The sequence below is a fragment of the Schistocerca piceifrons genome, chromosome 1, assembly GCF_021461385.2.
Source record: "Schistocerca piceifrons isolate TAMUIC-IGC-003096 chromosome 1, iqSchPice1.1, whole genome shotgun sequence".
Taxonomy (NCBI): domain Eukaryota; kingdom Metazoa; phylum Arthropoda; class Insecta; order Orthoptera; family Acrididae; genus Schistocerca; species Schistocerca piceifrons.
The window spans coordinates 394370310-394397508 of NC_060138.1; the positions used below are offsets into that span (position 1 = coordinate 394370310).

General features: G+C 39.3%; 1 protein-coding gene across 2 annotated transcripts in view; it reads right to left on the minus strand.

The window, feature by feature from the left end:
- Positions 1 to 200: 200 nt before the first annotated feature.
- LOC124787289 (unconventional myosin IC) overlaps positions 201 to 27199 on the minus strand; it is a 416281-nt gene continuing 389282 nt past the window's right edge. For both annotated transcript variants that reach the window (XM_047254329.1, XM_047254328.1), the window contains 3 exons: positions 19802 to 19902; positions 6043 to 6142; positions 201 to 557 (listed from right to left, as the gene is read on the minus strand). In XM_047254329.1, the coding sequence (XP_047110285.1) occupies positions 543 to 557; positions 6043 to 6142; positions 19802 to 19902 (216 nt within the window). In that variant the 3' untranslated portion in view covers positions 201 to 542. The remainder of the gene's footprint in view (positions 558 to 6042; positions 6143 to 19801; positions 19903 to 27199) is intronic.

Sequence of the window (27199 nt, forward strand, 5' to 3'; positions counted from 1 at the left end):
AGGTCACCTTAGTGCATTTTAGGACTTAATTTATTTCTGGTCAATTCACAGGAATAATTAGGTTGGGAAAATTTGTTTTACTGGATAAGGAAAGGAGCACTTTGTGTTTCTGGAATATAATTTATTGCCTCATAGAACTTCTGATTAGGTTCATAACAAGGTACCAATGTTTAGTACTGTCTATTAGAGGCACAAATGTATAACAAAATGAAGTTTTATTTTCAATTCATTAAGGTTAGTGAATTCAATAAAACAAAATTTTTGGAGTGAGAGACAAGAAAAGTTTCAAAATAAAACATTTATACAATACTTGAACAAAAATGTACAAATCTTATAAACAGTCATTTGCCTTATTCATAAATAAATTGCTGTACATAATATAAAATGCAACAGTACTTAACTGTAAATTACATATAACTACTTTATTGCAGCACCTCACTATTAAAACTTCCTGGATGGCACAAAGTTCATAACAATTAAAAATACGTATCACAGGTTTCTGCTTATTTTTTGTACAAAGGACATTCTTCCATGCAGTTGTTCTATGGAGATGCAACCTGTAACAAAAGTTCAGGGTTACAGCTAAATTGTGAATGTATGATTAGTTTTTACATGAAATTCCCTCCCTGCTCAACCATTTTCTCGGTCCACTTACGGATTTCTCTAATTTTATCCATGTGATCATGTTGTGAGGTAGATATTGAAAGAAGGGATATGCTTCTTATCATGCATCAGAACACATATTCTCACTATTTTCAGTGCTTAGATCTCTGAAATCTACAGTACTTGCATCTTAACACCACTAATTGTGTACGTTTGTTCACCATTTCTGTTATATTCTTGCAATGATTAAATGTAACAAGCATAGAGCTCTTTTCTGAATCTTCTCTCTGCCTTCCTCTGAACCAGTCTGCAATGGTACCATACTGTCAAACATTACTCCATAATTGATTACAGGAGGGTTTCATAAGAGATTTACTTTGTGGCTGAGCTACAATTACTTAGGGTTTCTATGTTAAATTTGTCTGCCATCTGCATTCCCCGCAGCCAGATTCGTGATTGTTCCACTTTTGTTTGATCTCTTTATCTACTTATGTGTATTCCATTATTTTTGTTGAGTGTCAACTGTCAGTTTTTGCACGAAAAGCCGATCTTCCACAAGTCTTACTGTATTTTTTAACAAACTGCAAACAATGTGACCCTGCTGGATACAAATATATGATCTGTAGACAGTCTTAGAGAGCCACGCATTGTCTGCCATCCAGTTGTACATAATAATGAATAGTAAGAGCCACATTCTACTTGTGTAAGAAAAATCAGATAATAATTCCATTTATAATGGTGATAACCCATAATATACTGGATTTTGTATATTTTAAGGGTTTTTATCAAGCACATATCCTATCCAACTCATCCTAAGTAAATATTTTCTCACTAGAAATGTATCATGGGTTTTCTGGAAGTCGAGAAATATAGTAGCACAACCAACAAGTGAACAAAACATGTGTGTGTGTGTGTGTGTGTTTTGCAGATTTACTGAAAAAATCCTGTTGTATAAACAGCAATTTAAAAAAAGGCCAGAAATACATTATGTTTCTACAGTTGTGGACTACTACTCTGTCGGAATAATTGAATAGAAAATATGGTGGCTGTTATCTTCAGTCTGAAGACTGGTTTGACATACTTCTCCACACTATTATACAGAGTGCGTTTCATAAGTAATGCGACCAATTTTTTTCTGACACAACGGTACACCACAGCATGTTGTAACCGGCTGGGCTAAGTGAAGGGGAGGGGGGAGGGGGGTGGTGTTAGCTTCAAAACGCTCTTTGTCTCATTCAGCTGCAAGCTGCCATAGAGTCAGGACGTGCGTTTCTGTCAACCCCGTTTTGAGTTTATGTAACACGGCACAATGGATCATTCTGTAGAGCACCGGTATGGTATCAAATTTTGTGTTGAACTTGGGAAGTCCACCACCAAAACATTTCTATTACTTCAGCATGCCTTTGGGACTGATTGCTTGTCCAAATCACAAGTTTTCCAAAGGCACAAGTCGTTCATAGAGGGCCAAGAGGAGATCACCATTGAACCTTCCAGTGGACGGCCATCAACCACACGAGTCGCTGAAAATGTGATGCGTGTGCGTGATTGTTTTAACTTTGTCAGACAGCTGAGCCTTCAATTGATAGCACAAACTCTAAACATATCAAAAACAACCGTTTTCTGCATTGTGACCGAAGATGTGAACATGACAAAGGTGTCTGCCAAACTCATCCCAAAAGTGTTGACCGACGAACACAAGCACATGCGAGTGCTTCGGTGCCGAGAAATGTTGGAAATGTGTGAAAATGATACTCATTTTTCAAACTCAGTTATCACTGGTGATGAGTCGTGGAATTTTGAGTATGATCCTGAGACAAAAAGGCAGAGTTCGGAGTGGCACACCCCATCATCACCCCACCCCAAGAAGGCACGCATGAGCAAGTCCAGGATCAAAACAATGCTCATTGGCTTCTTTGACATCAGAGGCATTGTCCACCACAAATTAGTATCTACTGGGACTACAGTGAACTCAGCTTTCTACTTGGAAGTGCTCAAAAGACTGAAAAGGAGGAACTCGCTCTGGACAAGGACACGTGGAAAGTTCACCACGACAGCGCGCCGAGTCACACGCCTTCGTTGTCAACGACTTCCTGGCCAGCACCAAGACCCCATTGGTTCCCCAGCCTCCCTACGGTCCTGACCTGGCTCCTGCTGACTTTTTTTTGTTTTCTCGATTAAAAGGAGTAATGAAAGGAAAACATTGGGACACGATTGAAAGCATCCAGGCGCATGTTACATCAGCTCTAAAGGACATTCCGGAAAAGGCATTCCAGGATGCCTTCCACGAATGGAAACACCTCCTCCAGAAGTGTATCGAAGCAAGAGGGTGCTATTTTGAAAATTTTTGATTCCTTCTATGAATATATTCAATAAATGATTTTTTATGAATTTGGTCGCATTACTTATGGAACGCACCTTGTATCCTGTACAAGATTCTTCATCTCTGCTTGCCTACACCCAGTTCAATGTGTTTACTGTAGTATGCCCCCCATTTACCTCCTGTGCCAAACTGATGATCACTTGATGTCTCAGAATTTTCTCTACTGACTGGCATGTTCTTTTAGTCAAATTGCAGAATAAAGCTTTCTCTACACATTTCAATCTAATATCCCTTGATTAGCCATTTGATCTGCCCACCTAACTCAACCATTTTTGTATAGTGCCACATATCAAAAGCTTCTATTCTCTTCTGTCTATATTGCATATTCTGCCCATTTCACTTCCATAGCGAGCTACAGTACAGACATATATTTTCAAAATGACTTCCTTATATTCAATGTTAACATCTTTCTGTTTTTCATGAAAGCATTTCTTACTATTGTCAGTCTTCATTTTATATCCTCTTTATTTTGATCTGCAAATAGCAAACAGGTTTCTGTTACTTCTAATCCATCATTTCTCAAAGTAATTTTCTTACCACTGCCTAGTTTAACAACTACATTCTATTACTCTAACTTACTTTTATTTGCTCCCCCCATGACACTCCAATGTTTTCAACTGCTGCTCCTTGTCCTTTACCATTTCCAACAGTAAATTACAATGTCATTGGCAAATCACAAGATTTTCACCTATTATTCCTGAACTTTAATTCTTTTTTTCCAAATTTCTCCTCATTATCTTTTACTGCTTGCTTGATATATAAATTGCATAATGTGGGGTGTAGGCTACCACCCAGTCTCACTCCCTTCTCAAGTCTCCTCCCCCCCCCCCCCCCCCCCCTCCTATCACATCCTTTAACTGTCATAAATGTAGGCTGGTTTCTATCAACTGTAGAGTACCTCTGGCTTCCAGCATTTTACCTGTGTTACCTTTACCATTTCAAAGAGTGCAGGACAGTTTACAATCTTAAAGTTTTCTCTAAGCCTACAAATGCTGTAAATTTAGATTCGCCTTTCATCAATCTACCTTCCAAGATAAGTTGGAGAGTCAGTATTATCTCATGCTTTCCTATATTTCTCCATAACCCAAAATTATCTTCCTCAGGGTCAGCTTCCACATCTCTTCATTCTTCAAAAAGTAAGTTACACATGCTGTCCCACTTTAGGACCATTGTGCAACAAGTGCTGTGGAATGTCAAAAAAGAGTAAAAGTTTCACATTTCTTGTAGAGGTATCCGAAACATTTTCTCTTTTCTGCTGTAGTATAGATAACAGACACATCACATTGCGGGAGTAAATGGCGCAACAACTGGAAATTTACTCCAGAGTTGATGTATGTAGGACAGTACAGTTCTTGTGGACAAAACACCTAAATTACTCACAGATTCACTGTGAAATTCAAGTGGTATATGCACCAAATGCTATACATCATCTAGATGTAGTGAAATGGCACCAACAATTTGACCAAAGCTACACGGGCATGGGTTAAGCTAATCAGGAAGGAAGGCCTTCAACAATGACCACAGATAACAGCATCAAGAGAACTGAGGAAAAGTTTGCAACAATCACAGATTTTCCAAAGAAGGCGACATTCACACAGTGGTTCTTGAATGGCTCCAAGACCAAAGAATAGATTACTATTGTCTAGGAACTGAACAATTGGTAGAATATTCTGTTTACTGCTAAGGAACACTTGGTGACTACGCTGCAAAATAGTAGCAACTGGGTTACTCTGTGCAGCTTCCAATAAGTATTATTTGGCCTGCCTTAATGATGTGCAACTTACTTTTTGAAGTACCCTCCTATTTAACGGACATGACTTATTAAACTGATGTTTTGGTAATATAAGGATCAGCCGCCTTCGAAATTGGAATTAATACGTTATTTATCAATTCTGAAAGTAATTTGCCTGCCTCCATATTATTTTGGACACCAGATGGAATAGTTTTATCATGGGTGATTCTCCCAAAGGTCACATATCCAGTCCAGGTGCCTTGTTTAACCTACCGGTAAGTCTCTTAGAGCTATACAAAACTATTCTTGTAATATCGCAACTCCCATCTCATCTTCATTTATTTCCTCTTCTTTTCCTGTAATATTGTTTTTGAGTTTGTTTACCTTCTGTAGGTCCTGTAAGTATTTCTTCCACATCTTAGCCTCCCCTCCTTTCCATAATACTGGCTTACTATTTGATATTTGTACAGTTGCTTCACTTTTCTCCAAATGTCTCTCTAATTTTCCTATAAGCAACATCTATCTTTTCATAGCTCTGCATGCTTTTACAGCTTTTCATTTGTCCTCTAGCCTTTGCTGATTTTGTATTTTACACTTTCTGCCATTCTAATTTTTTAAACACATGTATTTCCTTTCTCCTACTTCGTTCTTATAATTTTTCCTCCTCCTTGATCTCCTTTGTTATCCAGAGGCTTCTACTGGGCTTTGTGTCTGTGCTTACAGGTTACCCTGCTGCCTTACCACACCATCTCACAAGTCCACTCACCCATTTTCTGTCTTATTCCTTTCCTCTCTTTCAGTTCGTAACAGCCTAATGCTTTCTTTGGTACACTCTTTATCTTATGATTCTGTCGCCCCACACTGGTCTTACCACCTTAATTTCTTAGTTTTCTGTAATTTTTTCAGTTTTAATATGCAGTTCCTAAGCAAGAAATTATGGTTAGAATCTATACCTGAGCTTGAAAATGTTTGCAGTTTATCAAGTAGTTAAACAAGGCAAATTAAGGGGAAAAAGAATGACAAGTGTGGAACACCAACACGTACATCACCATACAAGAGAGAATGACGGCAAGTTGAGTTGCAAATATGAATATACAAAACTGAATCACAAGCAAAGTGCAATTATGGCTAACAGAGTAGACTGAATCATTGGAAAGCATTCTGAATACCTGAAAATATGTATGTTCACCAAATAAAATGAATTCATTTGATATTTGGTCATTAACACAATGACTACTTGTTTCATTATGCACAATTCTTGAACTAAAAAAATTATTTTAGTTTTGTATGAGCAATTTCAAATTTCTTTTATAACAGTCTTACTTACCACAACAAGATGACCACTTTTTCCTTTGCTGATTGCTGGTGTAGGGCCTGTTGTAATATCAATAACACCTTGCTTGCCACCAATCAGGTTGTGTGATATCCTTTTTAAAAAATTTAAAAAAATATGAAATTGTGGTGGAGGCACAAATATTTTTTTTAAAACTGACACTAAGGAAAGCATAATTCATTTTATTGTAACACAGTAAATGCAATGCAAGCTAGCTCATGAAAGATAACTCCCTGAATGCAACACTCTAAACAAATCAGTGTGGAAGCTGAATTATATAAGTGAATTTTGTGTATTTAGAGCACATACACACAAATTGTTTCCAAATATTGGCCACACTGAACACCCAGGACAATTATCAGCTTTTAAGGAAAAGAGAACCACCTTCAAGCAGAACAAATATCTTGCTTTGTTGGTATTAAACTACATAGTTCAGTCATTTTTTATCACTTCCAAATCCTTAGCTAGGCTTAGATTAATTTATTATTTCTTTTCTTTCTATGCCTGGTCAGCCACCTTAAAATGTGTGGCAGAGAGTAGTCTGCCTTTCACTGCAGTATTCCTGTTCCTTCTACAGATTTTGCATGGGAAGAACGAATGTCAGAAAGCATCATAAATAATTTACGTAAGTTTACAATTATGGTCACCTGTTCCAGATATATGCGCAGATATACCAGTACACTGAAGAGCCAAAGAAACTGATACATCTGCCTAATATTGTGTAGGGCCCCATAAGCACACACAACTGCCACAACACACATGGCATGGACTCAACTAATGTCTGAAGTAATGCTGGAGGGAATTTACACCATGAATACTGCAGGGCTGTCCATACATCCATAAGAGTGCTTCTAAACAGCACCTCGCAAGGCATTGCAGATATGCTCATTAATGTTCATGTCTGGGGAGTTTGGTGGCCACTGGAAGTGTTTGAACTCAGAAGAGATTGTCCTGCTGGAATTGTCCAAGTCCACTCAAATGCACAATGGACATGAATGGATGCAGGTGATCTCACAAGGTGCTTAGATACATGTCAACTGTTGGAGCTGTATCTAGACATATCAGAGGTCCCATATCACCTAAACTGCACATGCCCCATGCCATTACAGAGCCTCCACCAGCTTGAACAGTCCCCTGCTGGGTCCGTGGATTCATGAGGTTGACTCCATACCTTTACATGTCCATCCTCTTGATACAATTTGAAATGAAGCTTGTCCAGCTAGGCAACATGTTTCCAGTCATCAACAGTCCAATGTGTGTGTTGATGGGCCCAGGCAAGGCATAAAGCTTTGTGTCATGCAGTCATCAAGGGTACATGAGTGGGCCTTTGACTCCGAAAGCCCATATCGATGATGTTTCATTGAACGGTTTGCATGCTGACACTTGCTGATGGCCCAGATATCCACAGCAATTTGTGGAAGGCTGCACTTCTATCATGTTGAATGATTCTCTTCAGTCGTCTTTGGTCCTGTTCTTGCAGGATCTTTTTCTGGCCACGGTGATGTTGTAGATTAGATGTTTTACTGGATTCTTGATATTCCTGGTACAATCATGAAATGGTTGTATGGTAAAATCCCCACTTCATCACTATCTCAGAGATGCTGTGTCACTCCATTCTTGCACCGACTATAACACCACATTCAAACTCACATAAATCTTGATAAACTGCCATTGTAGCAGCAGTAACTGATCTAACAACTGTACCAGGCACTTGTTGTCTTATATAGGTGTTGCCGACCGCAGTGCTGTATTCTGCCTGTTTACATCTCTGTATTTGAATACGCATGCCTGTACCACTTTCTTTGGCACTTCAGTGCAATACATTGTTCAGCTCTTGTTGGAAAATCCTCTCTCAGAATTTGAGCAATATGCTTCTCTAGTAGTATCTCCATGACAGACTCAAAACTCTGCATTGAATCTTATTCGGTTGCCATATTAATTGTCTCTTATAAGGATACTAAATTGATGAGCATAACTCAAGAACTGGTTGAACAACTATTTTGTAATGGACAAATGAATTACATTTCCTTAATATCAATTCAATAAAACTATCTGGTAATTGCTTTTGTACAACTAATATTTAGTTCTTTGTCCTGAACTCAATATTACACAACTAGTTATGTTTAGCTTATGTTGAGTTCAGCAAATCGTGCAAGATATCTTGTTCATCTGCAGGTTTTCCTGTCATCACTGCAATCTAGTAGCACTGATTTTTCATATTTAAAAATCTGATTTATCCATGAACAACCCAATGAATCTTTTGACACTGCCAACAAATAACATACATGCAGTAGAGCTTTCACTTATACAATGTTGCTTCAGAGTATCTCAGTTTCTTTTTGGGATTTTTTAACTCTTATCATCAACATTATGAAAAGCATAAGTTGCTACTCACTGTAAAGATGACATGTTGAATTGCAGACAGATACAATAAAAAGACTGTTACACACCGATTTTTCAGCCAAAACCTGCTTCAGGAAGGAAAACACTGTATTGGCTGCTTTGGCCAGAATACATTGTGTCGTGCTGTGCGAAGGTATCAATCCGAAGTGGTGTGGGGAATGAGAAGAGAGAGCAGGATATAGGTGTTGGGGGGGGGGGGGGGGGGGGCAAGTAGTCAGCACTGCCCCTGATGGAGCATGCAGGAAGTAGGTGGCAAGACAAGGCTGCCAGAAGCAGCATCAGAAGGCAGTTTGGGAGGCGTAGGAAGCGGAAAAGGGGAGGAGCAGAAAGGGGAAAATACTGGTGCATGTGTTGGCAGAGAACAGCACACAATGAGAGTGAGGAGACATGAATTGAAAGGATGTCATAGGACAGAGCAGATGGCAAATGTTGGGTGGAAGATGTGGGAATGGTAGGGTACCTTAGGTAAGGATAAATCCCTCTCTGTGCAGTTCAGTAATACTGCTGGTGGAGGGGAGGATCCAGGTGGCTGGCTTGTGGAGCATCCATTGAAATCAAGCATGTTATGCCACAAGGCTCTTGGCGACAATTTAGCGGTGCCCGTTCATCATGGTTGACAGCTGGTTGCTAGTCATATCAACACATAAAGCTGTGCAATAATTGCTGCAGAATTGGTATATGACATGGCTGCTTTCATAGGTGCCCTGGTGTCTGGGTGAAGAGCTGGGTGGGTGGACTGGGCAGGTCTTACATCTCGGTTTTCCACAGGGATATGTTGCCTGTGGTAAGGGATGAAGGTTGGGAGTGGGCATAGCGATGTACTAGGATGTTTTTGAGGTTGGATGAACAATGGACCACTCAATGGGGGGAGTTTGGGTAGGATATTCCTCATTTCAGAGCTTGATTATAGATAATCAAAGCGTTGTTGAAGGATATGGTTCAGTTGTTCCAGTCTGGGTTGGTACTGGGGGCACTCCTTTGGTTCTTGGAGATGGTGAGAGGAGTGGAGATATATGGGAATGTTGTTGTTGTGGTCTTCAGTCCAGAGACTGGTTTGATGCAGCTCTCCATGCTATCCTATCCTGCGCAAGCTGCTTCATCTCAAAGTACCTACTGCAACCTACATCCTTCTGAATCTGCTTAGTGTATTCATCTCTTGGTCTCCCTCTCTGATTTTTACCCTCCATGCTGCCCTCCAATACTAAATTGGTGATCCCTTGATGACTCAGAACATGTCCTACCAACCGATCCCCTCTTCTAGTCTATTTGTGCCACAAATTATTCTTCTCCCCAATTCTACAAATGCAGTACCTCCTCATTAGTTACAAGATCCATCCATCTAATCTTCAGCATTCTTCTGTAGCACCACATTTCGAAAGCCTCTATTCTCTTCTTGTTGAAACTATTTATAGTCCATGTTTCACCTCCAACATGGCTGCACTCCATACACTTTCAGAAAAGACTTCCTTACAGTTAAATCTGTACTCGATGTTAACAAAATTCTCTTCTTCAGAAACGCTTTCCTTGCCATTGCCACTTTACATTTTATATCTTCTCTCCTTCAACCATCATCAGTTATTTTGCTCCCCAAATAGCAAAATGCATCTACTACTTTAAGACTCTCATTTCCTAATCTAATTCCGTCAGTATCACCTGATTTGACTACATTCCATTATCCTTGTTTTGCTTTTGTTGATGTTCATCTTATATCCCCCTTTCAAGACACTGTCCAGTCTGCTCAGCTGCTCTTCCACGTCATTTGCTGTCTCTAACAGAATTATAATGTCATGGACAAACCTCAAGGTTTCTGTTTCTTCCTCGTGGATTTTAATTCCTACTCCAAAATTTTCTTTTGTTTCCTTTACTGCTTGCTCAATATACAGATTTAATAAGATCAAGGACAGGCTACAACCCTGTCTCATTCCCTTCCTGACCACTGCTTCCCTTTCATGCCCCTTGACTCTTATAACTACCATCTGGTTCTGCACAAATTGTAAATAGCCTGTGTTTCTTCACAATTTGAAAGAGGGATTCCACTCAACATTGTCAAAAGCTTTCTCTAAGTCTACAAATGCTAGAAACTTAGGTTTGCCTTTCCTTGATCTATCTTCTAAGGTTAGTCAAAGGGTCAGTATTGCATTCCATGTTCCAACATTTCTATGGAATCCAAACTGGTCTTCCCCAAGGTCAGTTTCTACCAGTTTTTCCATTTGTCTGTAAAGAATTTGTGTCAGTATTTTGCAGCCATGACTAATTAAACTGATAGTTCAGTAATTTTCACACCTGTCAACACCTGTTTCCTTTGGGATTGGAATTATTCTATTCTTCTTGAAGTCTGAAGGTATTTTGCCTGTCTCATACATCTCGCTCACTAGATGGTAGAGTTTTGTCACGGCTGGCTCCCCCAAGGCTATCAGTAGTTCTAATGGAATGTTGTCTACTCCCGGGGCCTTGTTTTGATTCAAGTCTTTCAGTGCTCTGTCAAACTCATCACGAAGTATCATATCTCCCATTTCATCTTCATCTACATCCTTCTCTATTTCCATAATATTGCCCTCCAGTACATCACCCTTCTGTAGACCCTCTATGTACTCCTTCCACCTTTCTGGTTTCCCTTCTTTGCTCAGAACTGGTTCTCCATCCAAACTCTTGACATTCATTCGAAGTGGTTCTCTGTTCTCCAAAGGTCTCTTTAAATTTCCTGTAGGCAGTATCTATCTTACCCTAGTGATATATTGCTCTACATCCTTAAATTTGTCCTCTAGACATCTATGCTTAGCCATTTTGCACTTCCTGTCAATCTCATTTCTGAGACATTTGTATTCCTTTTTGCCTGCTTCATTTACTGCATTTTTATATTTTCTCCTTCCATAAATTGGAATATGGCACAGGAAATCTGTCTGTAAACTAGGTCTAGGAGATAATGCCTGTCTGTGAAGACCTTTGTGAGATGTTCAGTTTTCTGGGCAAGATACGTACTGCTGGAGATTGGTGGGTTTAATTTTTCAGAGGTATGGATGGAGCCATCAGAGTGGAGGCCCACATCCCTTGAAGGTGGCACACTGGGTTGAGGAGGACATGTGAAACAGATAGGAGAGAAGGTGTTGATGTTTTGAAGACATGATGATAGCGTATCTTGGCCTTGAGTTCAGATCATGACAATCTCATCAGTTAACCTGAAACAGACAAAGTGTTTGGGGTTTTGGGAGGCTAGACAGCTTTCCTTTAGATGTCCCAGAAACAGGGTGGCATAAAAAGGTGCCATGAGGGTGCCCATGGCTGTGCTGTGGATTTGTTTTTATACCTCCCCTTCAAACCAGAAGCAGTTGTATGTCAGGATAAAGCTAGAACTGTGAATGAGGTAGAGGGTTTGGAGTCTGCAGGACGTTTGGGGAGGTAGTGTTCCGTAACGGCAGGACCATGGGCAAAATGGCTCTAAGCACTATGAGACTTAACATCTGAGGACTTAGAACTACTTAAACCTAACTAATCTAAGGACATCACACACATCGATGCCCAAGGCAGGATTCGAGCCTGCGGCCGTAACAGCAGCGTGGTTCCGGACTGAAGCGCCTAGAACCGCTCGGCCACAGTGGCCGAAGACCATGGGCATGAGGGGGATTCAATGTATAGGGAAGTGATGTCAACAGTGACAAGTAGCAATTCAGGAGGTAAAAGGGTGGGGGTAGTGGAGAGTCGGAGAAGGAAGTGGTTGGTATCTTTGGTGTGGGAGATTATATTTTTGGGCAACTAGTTGGAGGTGTTGGTCAATGAGGCTGTAATTCTTTCAGTGGGAATATAATGATTATTTTCAATGGAGTTGGGGTGGAGGGTGGGGGCATCCAGCATTGTTGGGTTTGTAGATTTTGGGAAGCATGTAGAAGGTGGGTGTGCAGTATGTCGTAGGAGTGAGAAGGGAAATGGATTCAGGGGAGATATTCTGGGAAGGGCCTATGGCTTTAAGCAGAGACTGGAAGCTATGTTGGACTTCAGGAATGGGATCACTTTGACACAGTTTCTAGGTGGAGGAGGCCTTCCACCAAGTAGTCACTGTGATTCGTAATGACAGTGCTGGAACCTTTGTCTCCAGTTAGGATAATTTGGTCAGAATCCATTTTGATGCCGTGTACAACAGTCCTTTCTTCTGCTAAAAGGCTGGGTTTTTTAGGAGGGGTTCTGGTGAAGGATGGTGAGACCATGATGGCAGTAAATAATTCCTGGAAGGTGACCTGGAGGTTATTAGGTTGGAGGGGGGAGTAACGTGGTTAGATGGTGGTACCATGTGGGAGACACAGGATTCAATATTGGGATTAGGTTGGCTTTAGTTGGAGTGATTGGCGGAGAAGAAGAGTTTCCATTGTAGGGATTTGGAGAAGGAAAGTAAGTCTTTGACAAGCCCAACATAGCTAAATTTCTGTGGGGAAAGGTTAACCGTGTTCTGAGATAGTTTTGGCTCTGGATTTAGTGGAGTGTTGGCAGGGAGTTCTGGTAGATGTGCTATGCCAAAAAGGTCAGCTAAGTTGGGTCTGGCTACTATTAAGGCTCTGGATTTAGTGGAGTGTTGGCAGGGAGTTCTGGTAGATGTGCTATGCCAAAAAGGTCAGCTAGGTTGGGTCGGGCTACTATTAAGGGTTGAAGAGGAGGAATATTGTATAATAGGGGCTGGATAGTGGTACCCCAATGCACAGTGAGATGTCAGCAGGCTGGATAATTTACACAGATGGTGTTTGGAATACAAAGGATTCAATTTAAGAAATGTGATGGTTGACTCCTTCACTTATAAACTATGTCAATGTGATCCCATTCCAGAAGTCCACCATAAACTCAAATCCCTGCTTAAAGCCTTAGGACCTTCCCAGAACCTCTTGCCTGATTCCATTTCCTTCCTCATCCCTATGATACCTTGCACACCCACCTTCCACATCCTCCTTACAATCCAAAAACCCAACTATGCTGGATGCCCCCCATTGAAAATAGTTATTGTGCTCCCACTGAAAGAATTTCAGCCCTAAATGATGAACTCCCCCAGCCAATTGCCCAAAATACAGCTCCCCCGCTCTGCCCCACAAATACACTAAAGATACGAACCACCTCCTTCATTGACTCTCCCACCATCCCCACCATTTTATCTCCTGGATTCCTACTCATCGCTGTTGATCCCTCTTCCCTACACACCAACATGCCTCATGCTCATTGTCTTGCTGCTAATGAACACTACCTCTCCCAATGTCCTTATGACTCCAGACCCACAACTCATACACTTTACCAGCTTTATCCTTACACATAACTACCTCTCCTTTGAAAGAAGGGTATAAAAAACAAGTCTGTGGTGCAGCTCTGGGCACCCACATAGCACTCTTCTATGCGAATCTGTTTATGGGCCATCTAGAGAAACCTTCTTACCTCCCAAAACCCCAAACCCTTGGTCTATTTCAGGTTCACTGATGATACCTTTGTGATCTGGACTCTGCGCCAGACAACCTATCCTCATTCCTTCATAACCCCAAAACCTTCTCTCCCATCAGCTTCACTTGTCCCCATACACCCCTCAATCCTCCCCTCATCCTTGAGAATGAGTTGCAAAAGAGCACCTTCTGTGTAGTCCAATACCACACCTGACTACAACAATATAACCATATCCTTCAATATGGCTTTCATTATCTATAATCATGCCTGAAATGAAGGACACCTTACCCAAGATCCTTCCCATCTCTCCTTTAGGTGGTGTTCCATCGCCCACCCAACTTCCACAACATCCTAGTCCATCCCTATTCCAATCGCCACAGGCATCATATCCCTGTAGAAGACCCAGATGCAAGATCTGTTCAATCCACCCACCCAACAGTTCCCATCCCAGTCTTGCCACGGGCTTATCCTACCCTATCAGACACCAGACCACTTATGAAGGTAACCTTGTTATATACCACTCATGCTGCAATCCCTGTGCAACTCTGCATACTGGTACAACTACCAACCAGCTGTCACCTAGGACGACTGGACACTGTCACGACTGTGGCCAAGGGCAAAGTGGAGCACTCTGTGGCACAAAATGCAGCCGAATGTAACAGGCTTGATTTAATTGGCTGCTCCACAACCTGGGACATCTGGATTCTCTCCTCCACCACCAGCATTTCTTAGCTGCATGAATGGGATTTATTCTTAGCCTCCCCCCCCCCCCCCCCCACAGGCAGCACTGATTACTCACTGCCCATCTGTATCCTGCTATACCTCCCCCTTCCTTATCCCACTCTGGATTGGTGCTGCTTACGATTGTCATGACACAGTGGATTCTCACCAAAGATGTGACATTCTGGACGGAGATGTGATCATGAGTGTGTGAGGTGTGCTTGCTTGTGTGAATGTGTGTGTTTCTGTTTTTCTTCCTGAAGAAAGTTTTGGCTGAAAGTCTTTTTGGTTGTGTCTGCCTACAACTCAACATGTCATCTTTACAGTGAGTATCAATCTATTCTTTTCATAATTTTTGTTAAATTCTAAGGCAGGAACATAAATACATCGGACTGTTGTTGACTGGAAACTTTTTGCCTGGTCAGATGAGCCTCATTTCAGAATGTATTGAGCGGATGGACCTGTACAAGTATGGAGACAGCCTCATGCATCCATAGACCCAGCATGTCAGCAGGGGACTGTTCGAGCTGGTGGAGGCTCAGTAATGACTTGGGGCATGTGCAGTTGGAGTGATATGGGACCTCTGATACGTCTAGATACAATTTTGACAGTTGACACATACATAAGCATCGTGTCTGATCACCTGCATCCATTCATGTCCATTGTGCATTGGACAATTCCAGCACGCGACACCCCCTCACGTCCATGCGACACCCCCTCAAGTCCGGAATTGCTACAGAGTGGCTCCAAGAACACTTTTCTGAGTTTAAACACTTCTACTGGCCACCTAACTCCCAAGACATGAACACTATTGAGCACATTTGGGATGCCTGCAATGTGCTGTTCAGAAGAGATCTCCACCACCTCATACTCTCATGAATTTATGGACAGCCTGCAGGATTCATGGTGTCAGTTCCCTCCAGCACTACTTCAGACATTCGTTGAGTCCACACATCATGTTGTGGCACTTCTGCATGCTCGCAGAGGTCCTATATGATATTAGGCAGCTGTACGAGTTTCTTTGGCTCTTCAGTGAACTTTCAAATTTATCAAAATATTTTACTGAACTGGAAGACATTACTCACAAAGATGTCAATGTGTGAGTCTGGTAACAATGTGAAATTCACATTTCAGAATTACAAGCTAGTAAAAATGGTTTCATCAAGAGTCTAATGATGATAAATATGCTGCAGAGGAGCTGGCTTCATCAACAGAACATTTGGAAGTATTTGAAACTGTCTTTGTATTTGTGGAGCAGCCTGTGTCTCCAGAGCCCCAGCCCCATTCAATGAAAGAAAAATGGAACAGTAAGTTCTTTAATGCCCAATAATTGTCTTTCTTGACTCACCAAAAGTTTTTCAACTTCTGTTTATAATGCCATATGTACCAATTGCCCACAATCATTACCAATACATGTATAAGCACATACATATTAATTCTTTCACACGATTAAGTTTTCATGTTTCAAATACAAAGTTCCTCCGAGATGCATTTTATATTTTATTTATTTATTATTTATGTTGGTTGGGCCCTAGCTTAATTAGATAATTGAGGTTCTACTGCATATGGTGACCAATAACAAATCCATAGTTCTTCCTTGCAATACATGTGACTACATATTTATTTGAGAATATCTTCCTCTTGACAATGGTATAATAAATTCAATTTGCTTGGAGGTCTTAAGTCTCATAACCTTAATTTTTATCTATTAGTAGCCTTGCGACAGGAACTTTGTTCCAAGCAATGTGACTTATCACTGTGCCTGGCAGAAACTGCATTACACTTGTTTCTGATCAAAAATTTGAAAATGTCAAACAGTTTAAGCTTATTGTAATTAATTTTAAGTCTTGAAGTAAAAAGTATGGTACCACCTATATCACAACTGCAAGCCAAAGAAAATAACAAAGAAGTTGCGTGGAAGTGCAAGGATGAAGGTCAAGAGACTGCATATGCATTTAGGAGAGCAATGTTATTGACACATGAATCATCAAAACATGCCAGAAAAATTGACAGCAAGTAAAGGTCAAAAAATTATTTTAAGAAACTATATGAACAGCTTCTAGTAAATTGTCACGTTCACTGAATCGGCTACAAGCAGTTGGTTGATTGTGACCGAACATGATCAAAGATATAAACTGTTCATTTAGGTTGCAAACAACTGAAATGTGATTCACATATTACAGCTAAATCAAAAATTTGTTTTTTTAATTATGTCACACGTACATTTAATTTGTAATAAATAATACGTATTGTTCAAGTGCCTGGTAATTTCAGGAATACTTTCAGATAACCAAGTATCTACTTTATGGTATGCTCTCAAATGTTTGCATGATTTCAACAACTGAATGACCATCCACACTGTACACTTTTGTAAATTTCAGCTATTACCAGTTTGTCCAGTTTTATACTGCCTCACCTAAGGAAATGTTTGTAATTACTTTTCTCAGCTGCCTCTTACAAACAGGTCAGACTTTTGCAGTAACACTATGAACCAAAATCTGCCTGTTGTTTCTTCCATAGCTGAACTTACCGTAAACATCAAACAACAAAAAGTGCAGGATGAATAACAATACAGGGAGGGAAGATTGCTACTCGCATATAGAGGTGTCGAGTTGCAGAAAGGCACAACAAAAAAGAATGCTAGAAATAGTAATGGAGATAGTAGCAAGTTTTTGCTGTGTCGATGACAGAGAGTTCTATTTCTGAGGCAGGATTTTATCCGTAAGCTTAATATTTCTAAATATTATTTTCTGTTGTGCTTGCCAGGGATGCTTAGTGCCTTCTCTACAAGGTGAGCAACATTCTATTTTTACTGTGAACATATTTCATCTACATCTACACTCCACAAGGTACTTTATGGTGTATGTGGCAGAGGGTACTTGTGTACCAAGAATGAGTTGCCAGACCTCTGTGTGTGATCAAATCTCTCTAATTTTTACCGTCATGATCATTTCATGTGATATACAAGGAAGAAGCTATATATCCAGGAATGTATGCACTCCGATTTTGACAGTAAATGACACTGATGTACAACACCTATCTTGTATCATCTGCCACCAGAGTTGGATGAATATCTCCGTGAAGCTTTTGTGTTTATATGCTCCTATTCTTCATATCTTCACTATTTATTCTATTAATCCTGTCTGTAAAGGGTCACAGACTGATGAGCAATATTAAAGTACCTGTCAAATAAGAGTTTTGTAGGCTATCTCCTTAGAGGGTGGACTGCACTTACCGATGATCCTTCCAATGAAACTGTCTGGCATCTACCTTTGCTATGATTAATTTTATATGATTATTCCACCTTACGAGGGTGGTTTTGTAAGGCTGGTAAAAGAGCAAGAAAAAAATATTTGTTATGTAAACACCTCACCTTACTTCTTGACAGTCTCCTTTGAGGGATGTACAATTGATCCAGTGAACCTCCACCTTTTTCATCTCATCGGAAAAATAGGTTCTGTCAAACTCTGCAAAATACTCACTGACTAAAACTATCTCTACCTCATTTGATGTAACTTCCTTCCCAGCAAGACACAGTTTCAAGTTAGGGGACAGGAAGAAGTCACTTAGGGGCTAAACCTGGTGAATAGGGTGGATGATGAACCGTTACAAAGATCATTTCATGCACTTTCACCAAGTTTATCATCATTTTTAGGAAGGTGCATGATCCTAGTGAAACAGCACTTTTTTGTGTGCCAACCTTGGTCTTTTTCTCAGCCAATGTAAGTTTCAAATGCTCCAACAATACAGCACAGTAAAGTAAAATTATGGTTCTGATTTTTCCCAAGTGACCTGTGAAGATTATTCCTTGGGAATTCCAAACAATAGTGGCCATCACATTACCAGCTGACAGAATGGTCTTTGCCTTTTTTGGTGCACTTTCACCAACCTTTGTTTATTGTTTTGATTGTTGTTTTCACTCTGGTGTGTAATGATGAATCCAGGTTTCATCAACAGTCACAAATTGGTGCAAAAACTCTGTGATTAAACGTGTTGAAATGTTGTGCTGGATGCACATTTGGTCGACTGTGAGCAATCGCTGCACCCACCTCACACACAGCTTCTTCATAGCCAGTTCTCTGTGCAGAATATTATGCACTCACTCAGTTGCGATGCCTACAGTCTCGGCAATCCCACAAATTTTTATCTGGCAGTCTTGCATTACCATACCATGTATTCTGTCAGTGGTTTCCTTTGGGGTGATGCTAACTGGGCAGCCAGAGTGTGCTTTGTCTTTGCTGTTTGTCTAACAATGTTTAAATTCATCAGTCCAAAAGTAATTGGTCTTCAATGATGGTGCAGAGTAATCTATACACTGACCAATTCAGACAGCTGTCAATAACGAACTATACACTGTACATCATTGAAATTCTTTATACTATCCTTGGACTAATCAAGCTTGTCAATCATGAAGGTGCAACGAAAATGTTCCATTCTTTCACAGAAATTTACCAGATGTACCAAACCACCCTCATAAATCATTCCACATACTCATACTCCCAGATACTTAATGGGTGTCACTGCTTCCAGTGGTTGTTTAGCTATTGCATAATCACTCAGAAATGGTGTTTCTGCCTATTTATGTGAATTTGTTTATGCTGCAATTTACCTGACAATCCCTGTACCAACTGTCAATTGTTTGATGGTCTTCCCATATTTTGCTACAGTTTTCTAGCACTACAACTTCACAAATGATACTGTTATGTATACAGAACATCTTCCGATGTTATCTTCTCAAGTCATATACATAATCAGAACAATAATAGTCCTATAACACTCTCTTGGGGTACACCCAAAATTACTTTTATAACTGAAGATGTCCCTCCATTAAGAATGTCATGCTGTGTTCTGTTTGCTAGGAGCTCTTCAATCCCATGATGAAAGTGCTCTGATATTCCATGTACTCATATTTTTTCATTAATACTGTTCATTAGTATTTGTAACAAGTGAATGGTTCAAGTTTTTATTGATTCTACTTGTAATACAAGGATATTATGACAACCCGATCACAAACTTTTAAATGTCGTAAATTTGCCACGCCTTTTATCAGATTGTATATTTGTGATATAAAGTGTTCTTGATTGACTTTTCAACAGAAAACTATCACATGAGATAAATTTGAGATTACGACAAAGATTGCCTGCCAATTTATTAATACTAAGGCCCATTAGAGATTATAAAGTAAACCTAAAAACAACAACTCAGCAAGATACATGTAACTTACGTGTCAGCCTCCAAAATCTTTATCAATTGTGGTTTCTTGGTGATATCCACTATCTTTGTCACAGCTTCAATTACAGGTTCTGCTTCTAGTATCAAATCCCCCTATAATAAAATCAAAATTACATAATTAGATCATTAAATACAAAAATCTATTGAGTACCTTGTCTGTTCCAGTGTACTGATAGCTATCCAGTCACTACATGCTGTTCACAAAAGAATGGAAAAAAAAGAAAGAAAGAAAGAAAGGAAATGGAGGTACAAGGGGACATGCCAGTCTGCAGCTTTCATCTCACAGTGGGGAAAAAACTCCTATTAAAGAAACTTTAAGAAAATCATAATACCCAGTCATGAATAATGTAAGAGTGCATGCCAGAACATTCCAATATGTAAGTTCACCATAAAATGTTGCTACCTTCCCTGTTGACATTAAGACTCACATACCATCAGGAATATTATTCAGGTAATAACTGAACAATCCTATTGTTGCTTGTCAGCAAACAATTTAACACCTAATCTGACAAAAATCCATGTCACAATGTGAAAGCAGTTTTTGTGTATAAAATGCATTAGTAGGAAAACATTACAGTGATGAGCTGACAAAAAATGTTCATCTTGGTTAGCACATAGAAGTCTCTCTCACTGTGTTCTGCAAGCAGCTATGATATGTAGCTCTTCAAAAATGTTCACGTTGGCAATCTGACAATCACTTGACAACATAACTAGTGTTCCTTTTCATCTCTTCAGAAACCTATTTCAATTTTATATTAACTGACTTGCATGTATCTGCTGTCCCCTAAGTTACAGACCAAATATTTCATTTCTTGCTTGTAATCATTTCTGTAAGTGTCATTTTAAAATTCAGTGCTGACCAGCTAAACACCTTATAAATCAGTTAATATGCATTTTTTTTACTGGGGAAAAGATGAAGTAGCTTATGACACATCAAAGCTGATTCAAAGGAGTGTTGTGGTCAGTGGTAACTTGCACAACTGATTTTGGGTGGTGCAAATTTTTTTCACTAAAATCATTAAAGACAATCAAAAAGTTGTGATCTGGATGATAGAAGAAATGCAAAATATTTGTGAAGCTGTAGTCTGCAGATCTATCATGGAAGAGATGCTGAACGACAGACTTTTCCACACAAGCTTTGGCAAGAGAGCAAATGGGCAAGGCTTGTTATCCGCAACTGACTGTGTCAAGAACACTTTCATCAATCTGATTAATGATGGCTTACACTTGATGTTTTCTCTATAAACTTGTAACAAAGTGCAAGTTTTGAATAGGCCAGTGAAACATTTTTGAGCCCAAAAAATTGGGCTTTCCACTATCATGGATGAAAACAATGTTAATTTCCATCAACAGTAATGGCATAATACACAAAGAATTGGTGTTTTCACATAGGATAGCAAATAATGTACTCTATCAGAAATTAATAGCACTTGCTAACTTGAATGCTAATGCCTTGGCCTTTCATGACTTTTCTCTCCTATATGAAAATGCCCTGGCTCATTTAGCATCAATGAATTACCAGGGTCTGTTGCTGAAAATCTACTCTGAACATTGCCTACATATCCTATTAACCATACAGCAACTGTTTTCCTCCCACTTGAATAGAGTCTTATTGCCCACAATTTATAAACCCCTTTAACATTTCAAGACACTGTCCATTCCGTTCAACTGCTCTTCCAAGTCCTTTGCTGTCTCTGACAGAATTACAATGTCATCGGTGAACCTCAAAGCTTTTATTTCTTCTCCCTGGATTTTAATACCTGCTCCAAATTTTTCTTTTGTTTCCTTTACTGCTTGCTCAATATACAGATTGAATAACATCGGGGACAGGCTACAACCATGTCTCACTCCCTTCCCAACCACTGCTTCCCTTTCATGCCCCTCGACTCTTATAACTGCCATCTGGTTTCTGTACAAATTGGATATAGCCTTTCGCTCCCTGTATTTTACCCCTGCCAACTTTAGAATTTGAAAGAGAGTATTCCAGTCAACATTGTCAAAAGCTTTCTCTAAGTCTACAAATGCTAGAAACATAGGTTTGCCTTTCCTTAATCTTTCTTCTAAGATAAGTCGTAAGGTCAGTATTGCCTCATGTGTTCTAACATTTCTACGGAATCCAAACTGATCTTCCCCGAGGTCGGCTTCTACCAGTTTTTCCATTCGTCTGTAAAGAATTCGCATTAGTATTTTGCAGCTGTGACTTATTAAACTGATAGTTCGGTAATTTTCACATCTGTCAACACATGGTCGAAGTAGAGAGGATATAAAATGTAGACTGGCAATGGCAAGGAAAACTTTTCTGAAGAAGAGAAATTTGTTAACATCGAGTATTGATTTAAGTGTCAGGAAGTCGTTTATGAAAGTATTTGTATGGAGTGTAGCCATGTATGGAAGTGAAACATGGACAATAAATAGTTTGGACAAGAAGAGAATAGAAGCTTTCGAAATGTGGTGCTACAGAAGAATGTTGAAGATTAGGTGGGTAGATCACGTAACTAATGAGGAGGTATTGAACAGGATTGGGGAGAAGAGAAGTTTGTGGCACAACTTGACTAGAAGAAGGGATCAGTTGGTAGGACATGTCCTGAGGCATCAAGGGATCACAAATTTAGCATTTGAGGGCAGCGTGGAGGGTAAAAATCGTAGAGGGAGACAGAGAGATGAATACACTAAGCAGATTCAGAAGGATGTAGGTTGCAGTAGGTACTGGGAGATGAAGAGGCCTGCACAGGATAGATTAGCATGGAGAGCTGCATCAAACCAGTCTCAGGACTGAAGACCACAAGAACAACAACGACAACACCATTTTTATTATTTGCAATTACAACAGAAGGTATTAGTGGGCAGAAGAAAGTGCTAACCACCCTTTCACAAGGACTAATATGATCACATTGTCTATTCCATTTTCAAATGTACCACATATTGCTAATAAGTAGTTCCATTTGTACCAGAAAGAATTTTATAAGCTATTTGTCTTATTGCATTTATGTTCCTGAATGGAAGCACTGGCCAATCATTTTGTCTTCTCAGAGTTATTTGTGCATAACTCTGATCAAGTTATGTGATAACGTAATGGACACTCAAATCAGGAGGAGCAGAGTTCAAATCTTTATCTGGTCATCCACATTTAAGTGTTATGGTTTCCCTACATGCTACAATGATTCATAAATGAGACCTTGACCAATGCCCTCCCCCCTCTTCATCCAAATGCTGTGAACTACTATGAAGTGCACAGTGGTAAGGCACTTCCACATTGTAATACATACCAGGATTTCATTCAATATCTATCTACATACGAAGAGAACAAACAATGATTGCTAAAATGTCTCTTGTGCTATGGTCCCTATGTGTGTCACACATAGAGAACTTAGTATTGGATCTTGAAACTTTCTAAGCAGGTTTTCATGGAAGAGATGACCTCAATCTTCAAACGTCAGCTAGTTAACATTTTTCAGCACTTCTCTGGCAATCTTGTGGGTCAAACAAATCTGCAACCATGTGTGCTGCCCTGCTTTCTACCTGTTCAATATATCATGTCAGTCCTATTTGGTATGGGTCCTACACACTTGAGAAAGATTCTACAATAGGATGCACAAGCCCAGATACCTGTGCGCATTAAGAGGCACACTTCTGTGACACAGGGAGGCATGCTGGCCCTGAATCGAATCAATCTTGTTGGCTAATGGTGGAGCCTGGTGTGCCGGTTAGCCTGGATGAGGCTTTTAGATGGTTTTTCACAGCAACCTACATAAATACTGTGCTGGTTCCTAAGTTCTGCATCAGATACATGATGAACGAACACTTTGAAAAATGATGTCAGTTTTGATCATGGGATTACACTAGATGCAGACAGAAGGGGTACACCAATTCCTGCCTCTAGGGTTGGGGGTAATAGGCCATATGTGAGTATGGTTTGTTCTATACAAAACTGGAGACAACCATACCAATCCTGTCATGGCATTTGCTGGATATGGGGCACTGGAAAGAAAGAATGTATGAATGTCTTGTAAAAAAATTCTTTGGAGACTGCCAACATTTTCCCAGCAACCTACCAATTAACTGAACGCTGCCACTTGCTTTACCTTCTACTGAGTGTGTGTGATCTTTTCATTTAATGAAACCAAGAATTTTGGTTTGTTGATATTGTAGTCATTAGATACTACAATTCTGCATTTTTTGAAGTGCTCACGTTCCCTTTCTTAACATTTAAAACAAGTTACCAATATTTGCCCCACTCTGAGATCTTATCAAGATGTGACTAGATATTTATATAACTTCCTATGTGCTTTAAGAATTATTTTTGATGTGTCAACTCATTTATCAATTTATGTTTGGGCATTTCTGCTTCATATAATAATGACCTTTTTTATTAAATATTTACAAATGTAAGAGGCACTCATCTCCCCACTTGCTGTGCTCTCAAATTGTTTCTGAAAATAATCTCTTAACAAAGGTTCCATTTAGTTCCTGTAAAGGCTTCTCTTTTGAACAAGATATTACATTACACAAAATATTACATGACACTTAATATTTTTAATTTTTTATAATTGTGTGTGTGTGTGTGGGGGGGGGGGGGGGGGCAATTTACCCACTTGCTATATCAAAAAATTGATCTAATGAGTAGAAGAAGTTAATTTCCTTTTAAATGTAAATGCTATATGGCTGTCTGTCAGACTTTTGATGCTATCAGGTAAGTGACCAAAGACTTTTGTGGCAGCATAATTTACCCCCTTCTGAGCCAAAGTTAAATTTAACCTTGAGTAGTGAAATCATCCTTTCTCCTAGTGTTGTAGCCATGTTCACTGCTATTACTTTTGAATTCTTTCAGATTGTTAATAACAAATTTCATAAGTGAATATATATATTGTGAGGCTACAGTGAAGATCTCTAGCTCTTTAAATAAGTGTCTGCAGGATGATCTTGGATGAGGTCCAGCAATTATTCTGATTACACGCTTTTGTGTAGTGAACACTCTTTTATTCAATGATGAGTTACCCCAGAATATGATGCCATACGAAAGCAGAGAATGAAAATAGCCTTGGTAAGCTAATTTACTGAGCTGTATATTGCCGAAATTTGCAATGACCCTAATAGCATAAGTAGCTGAACTCAAACATTTCAGCAGATCTTCAGTGTGTTTTTTCCAGTTCAACCCCTCATCAATGCATATACCTAGAAATTTTGAATATTCTACCTTAGCTACTGATTTCTAATCCAAGTCTATATTTATTAATGGTGTCATTCCGTTTACTGTGTGGAACTGTATAAACTGTGTTTTGTCAAAGCCTTGCTTCTTCTAATGAACATTTAGATCCTATTTTCTCTACAACATTTAAAAAATGGTTATTCAAAATGTTTTCTGTCAAGTTTCCATTCACTTTGATGGTAATGCTGTCATTCTGTACTCTTGGTTGCCCTGTCTCCCTTGTAATAATACTCCAAATTGTTTTCATTTTGTTATCAGAGGTATTAATCTCAGACATGATGCACATGCTTCTGGACTTTTTAATAACCTATCATAATGTAGCACAGTAGTTTTTATAATATTTCGCTGTTTCTGGGTCATTACTCTTTCTTGTTGTTAGATACAGTTCCCTTTTGTGGTTACAATATATTTTTATTCCTTTAGTAGGCCAAGGTTTTTTGCATGGTTTCTTATAATTACATTTATCTACTATCTTGAGGAAACAGTTTTCAAATTCTCTCACAAGTGCATCATGAAATAAGTTATATTTTAAATTTGTATCGGGTTCCTTGTACACCTCATCCCAGTCTAACTGCTGAAGATTTTCCCTGAAATTTCTAATTGTCGAGTCATTAACTGAACACAGAACTTTGGAGGGTAGTTTTGAATTACTGAATGGAGCTATGTCATATACTGTAACTAGCTGAGCACCATGATCAGAAAGGCCATTCTCAACAGGACAAGAATTTAAGTTTTTAAACTTATCTTGGTCTATAAAAGTGTTATCTATCAATGTACTGCTGTCCTTTACTACCCGAGTAGGAAAATCAATGACAGATATGTCAAATTGAAAGAACCGAGCAACACTTCCAGGTCACTCTTCCTATTACACTCTTTCAGTGAATCAACATTGAAGTCCCCACAAATAATAATTTGCTTTCCCCTATCTGACAGATAGCACAACAAAGCATCCAAGTTTTCCAGGAATAAATGAGTTTCTTGAAGGGGACCTATATACTGTTACAATTATGAAAGAGCCCTCCTTCAGTTTAAGTTGACAGGCACATGCTTCTATATGTTGCTACAGGCAGAACTTTTTTGTATCTAAACTTTTTACACAGTGATAATTTTTGACATATATATGGCAACTACTCCTCTCACCTTATTCTCTCTACTCATATGTGCAGCTAGCTTGTAACCACTGATATTTACCTTTCCCATATCAGACACAATGTGATGCTCAGAAAGGCATAGTATATTACATTATCAGATTCAATGTCAACCGAACAAACCAGGAGCTCATTTACCTTATTCTTCAATCCTGGAATATTTTGGTGAAAAATGGTAACTTTTTTTTTACTTTACTTTTGTGAGAATATACTTTTTTCTTTAATCCGCCAATATTTTCATTAAATATGGTAACACTATTATTTACTTTACTTTTGTGAGAATCTTGTGAGTTTTGGACTTCTTTAGCACCTGCCTGCCTGAACTTCTCATTGGACACTGATATTAGTCTAAAACTGAGGTACATCCATGAGTACTAGTGTCCCCCGCCTTATGGATTTCGCTAACAACCCTGAAAGTTTACCCTTCCCTTTCCTATTGAGGTGTAGGTCACACCTTGTGAAATCCTCCCTATTAACAGCCTCGACAGGAACCAATCCAATGTCTGACAGAGTGGCCGCCCTGCGCAACTGATCCAACTCCATATCTACTCTCCTGACAGAGTGGTTCAACTGGAGCTGATCATGCCGCATGAAAGCAGGCACCAGCCCAACATTGGCATATAGCAATATATGATCTTACTGAATCTGTTCTGGTAGATATAAACAAGAAAAAATATTCTGTTTAGCTTTTCTGTGATATTGCCAAGGACTCTGATTGCATACATAAGAAAAATCTACTTGAGAAACAAATGCTAAAGCATCCATTCCAGTAATCGAGTCTTTGACAATATAAAATAGAGGGTCACATTAACAAATGACACAACAGGAATAATACTAAATTCGTAGTGGACAAATATTAAATATGGTGTGTTGCAAGGTTCAGTGCATGACCCACTCTTATTATTAACCTATGAAAATGATTAGCCTGCAGCATCAGAGCATTCTTTGTTAATGTCTGCTATACTGATAAAGGGCTCAAACACATCCATTCCTGAGAAATCCAAGGAAAAAAATGAAACAGATTTACCAACTGTTC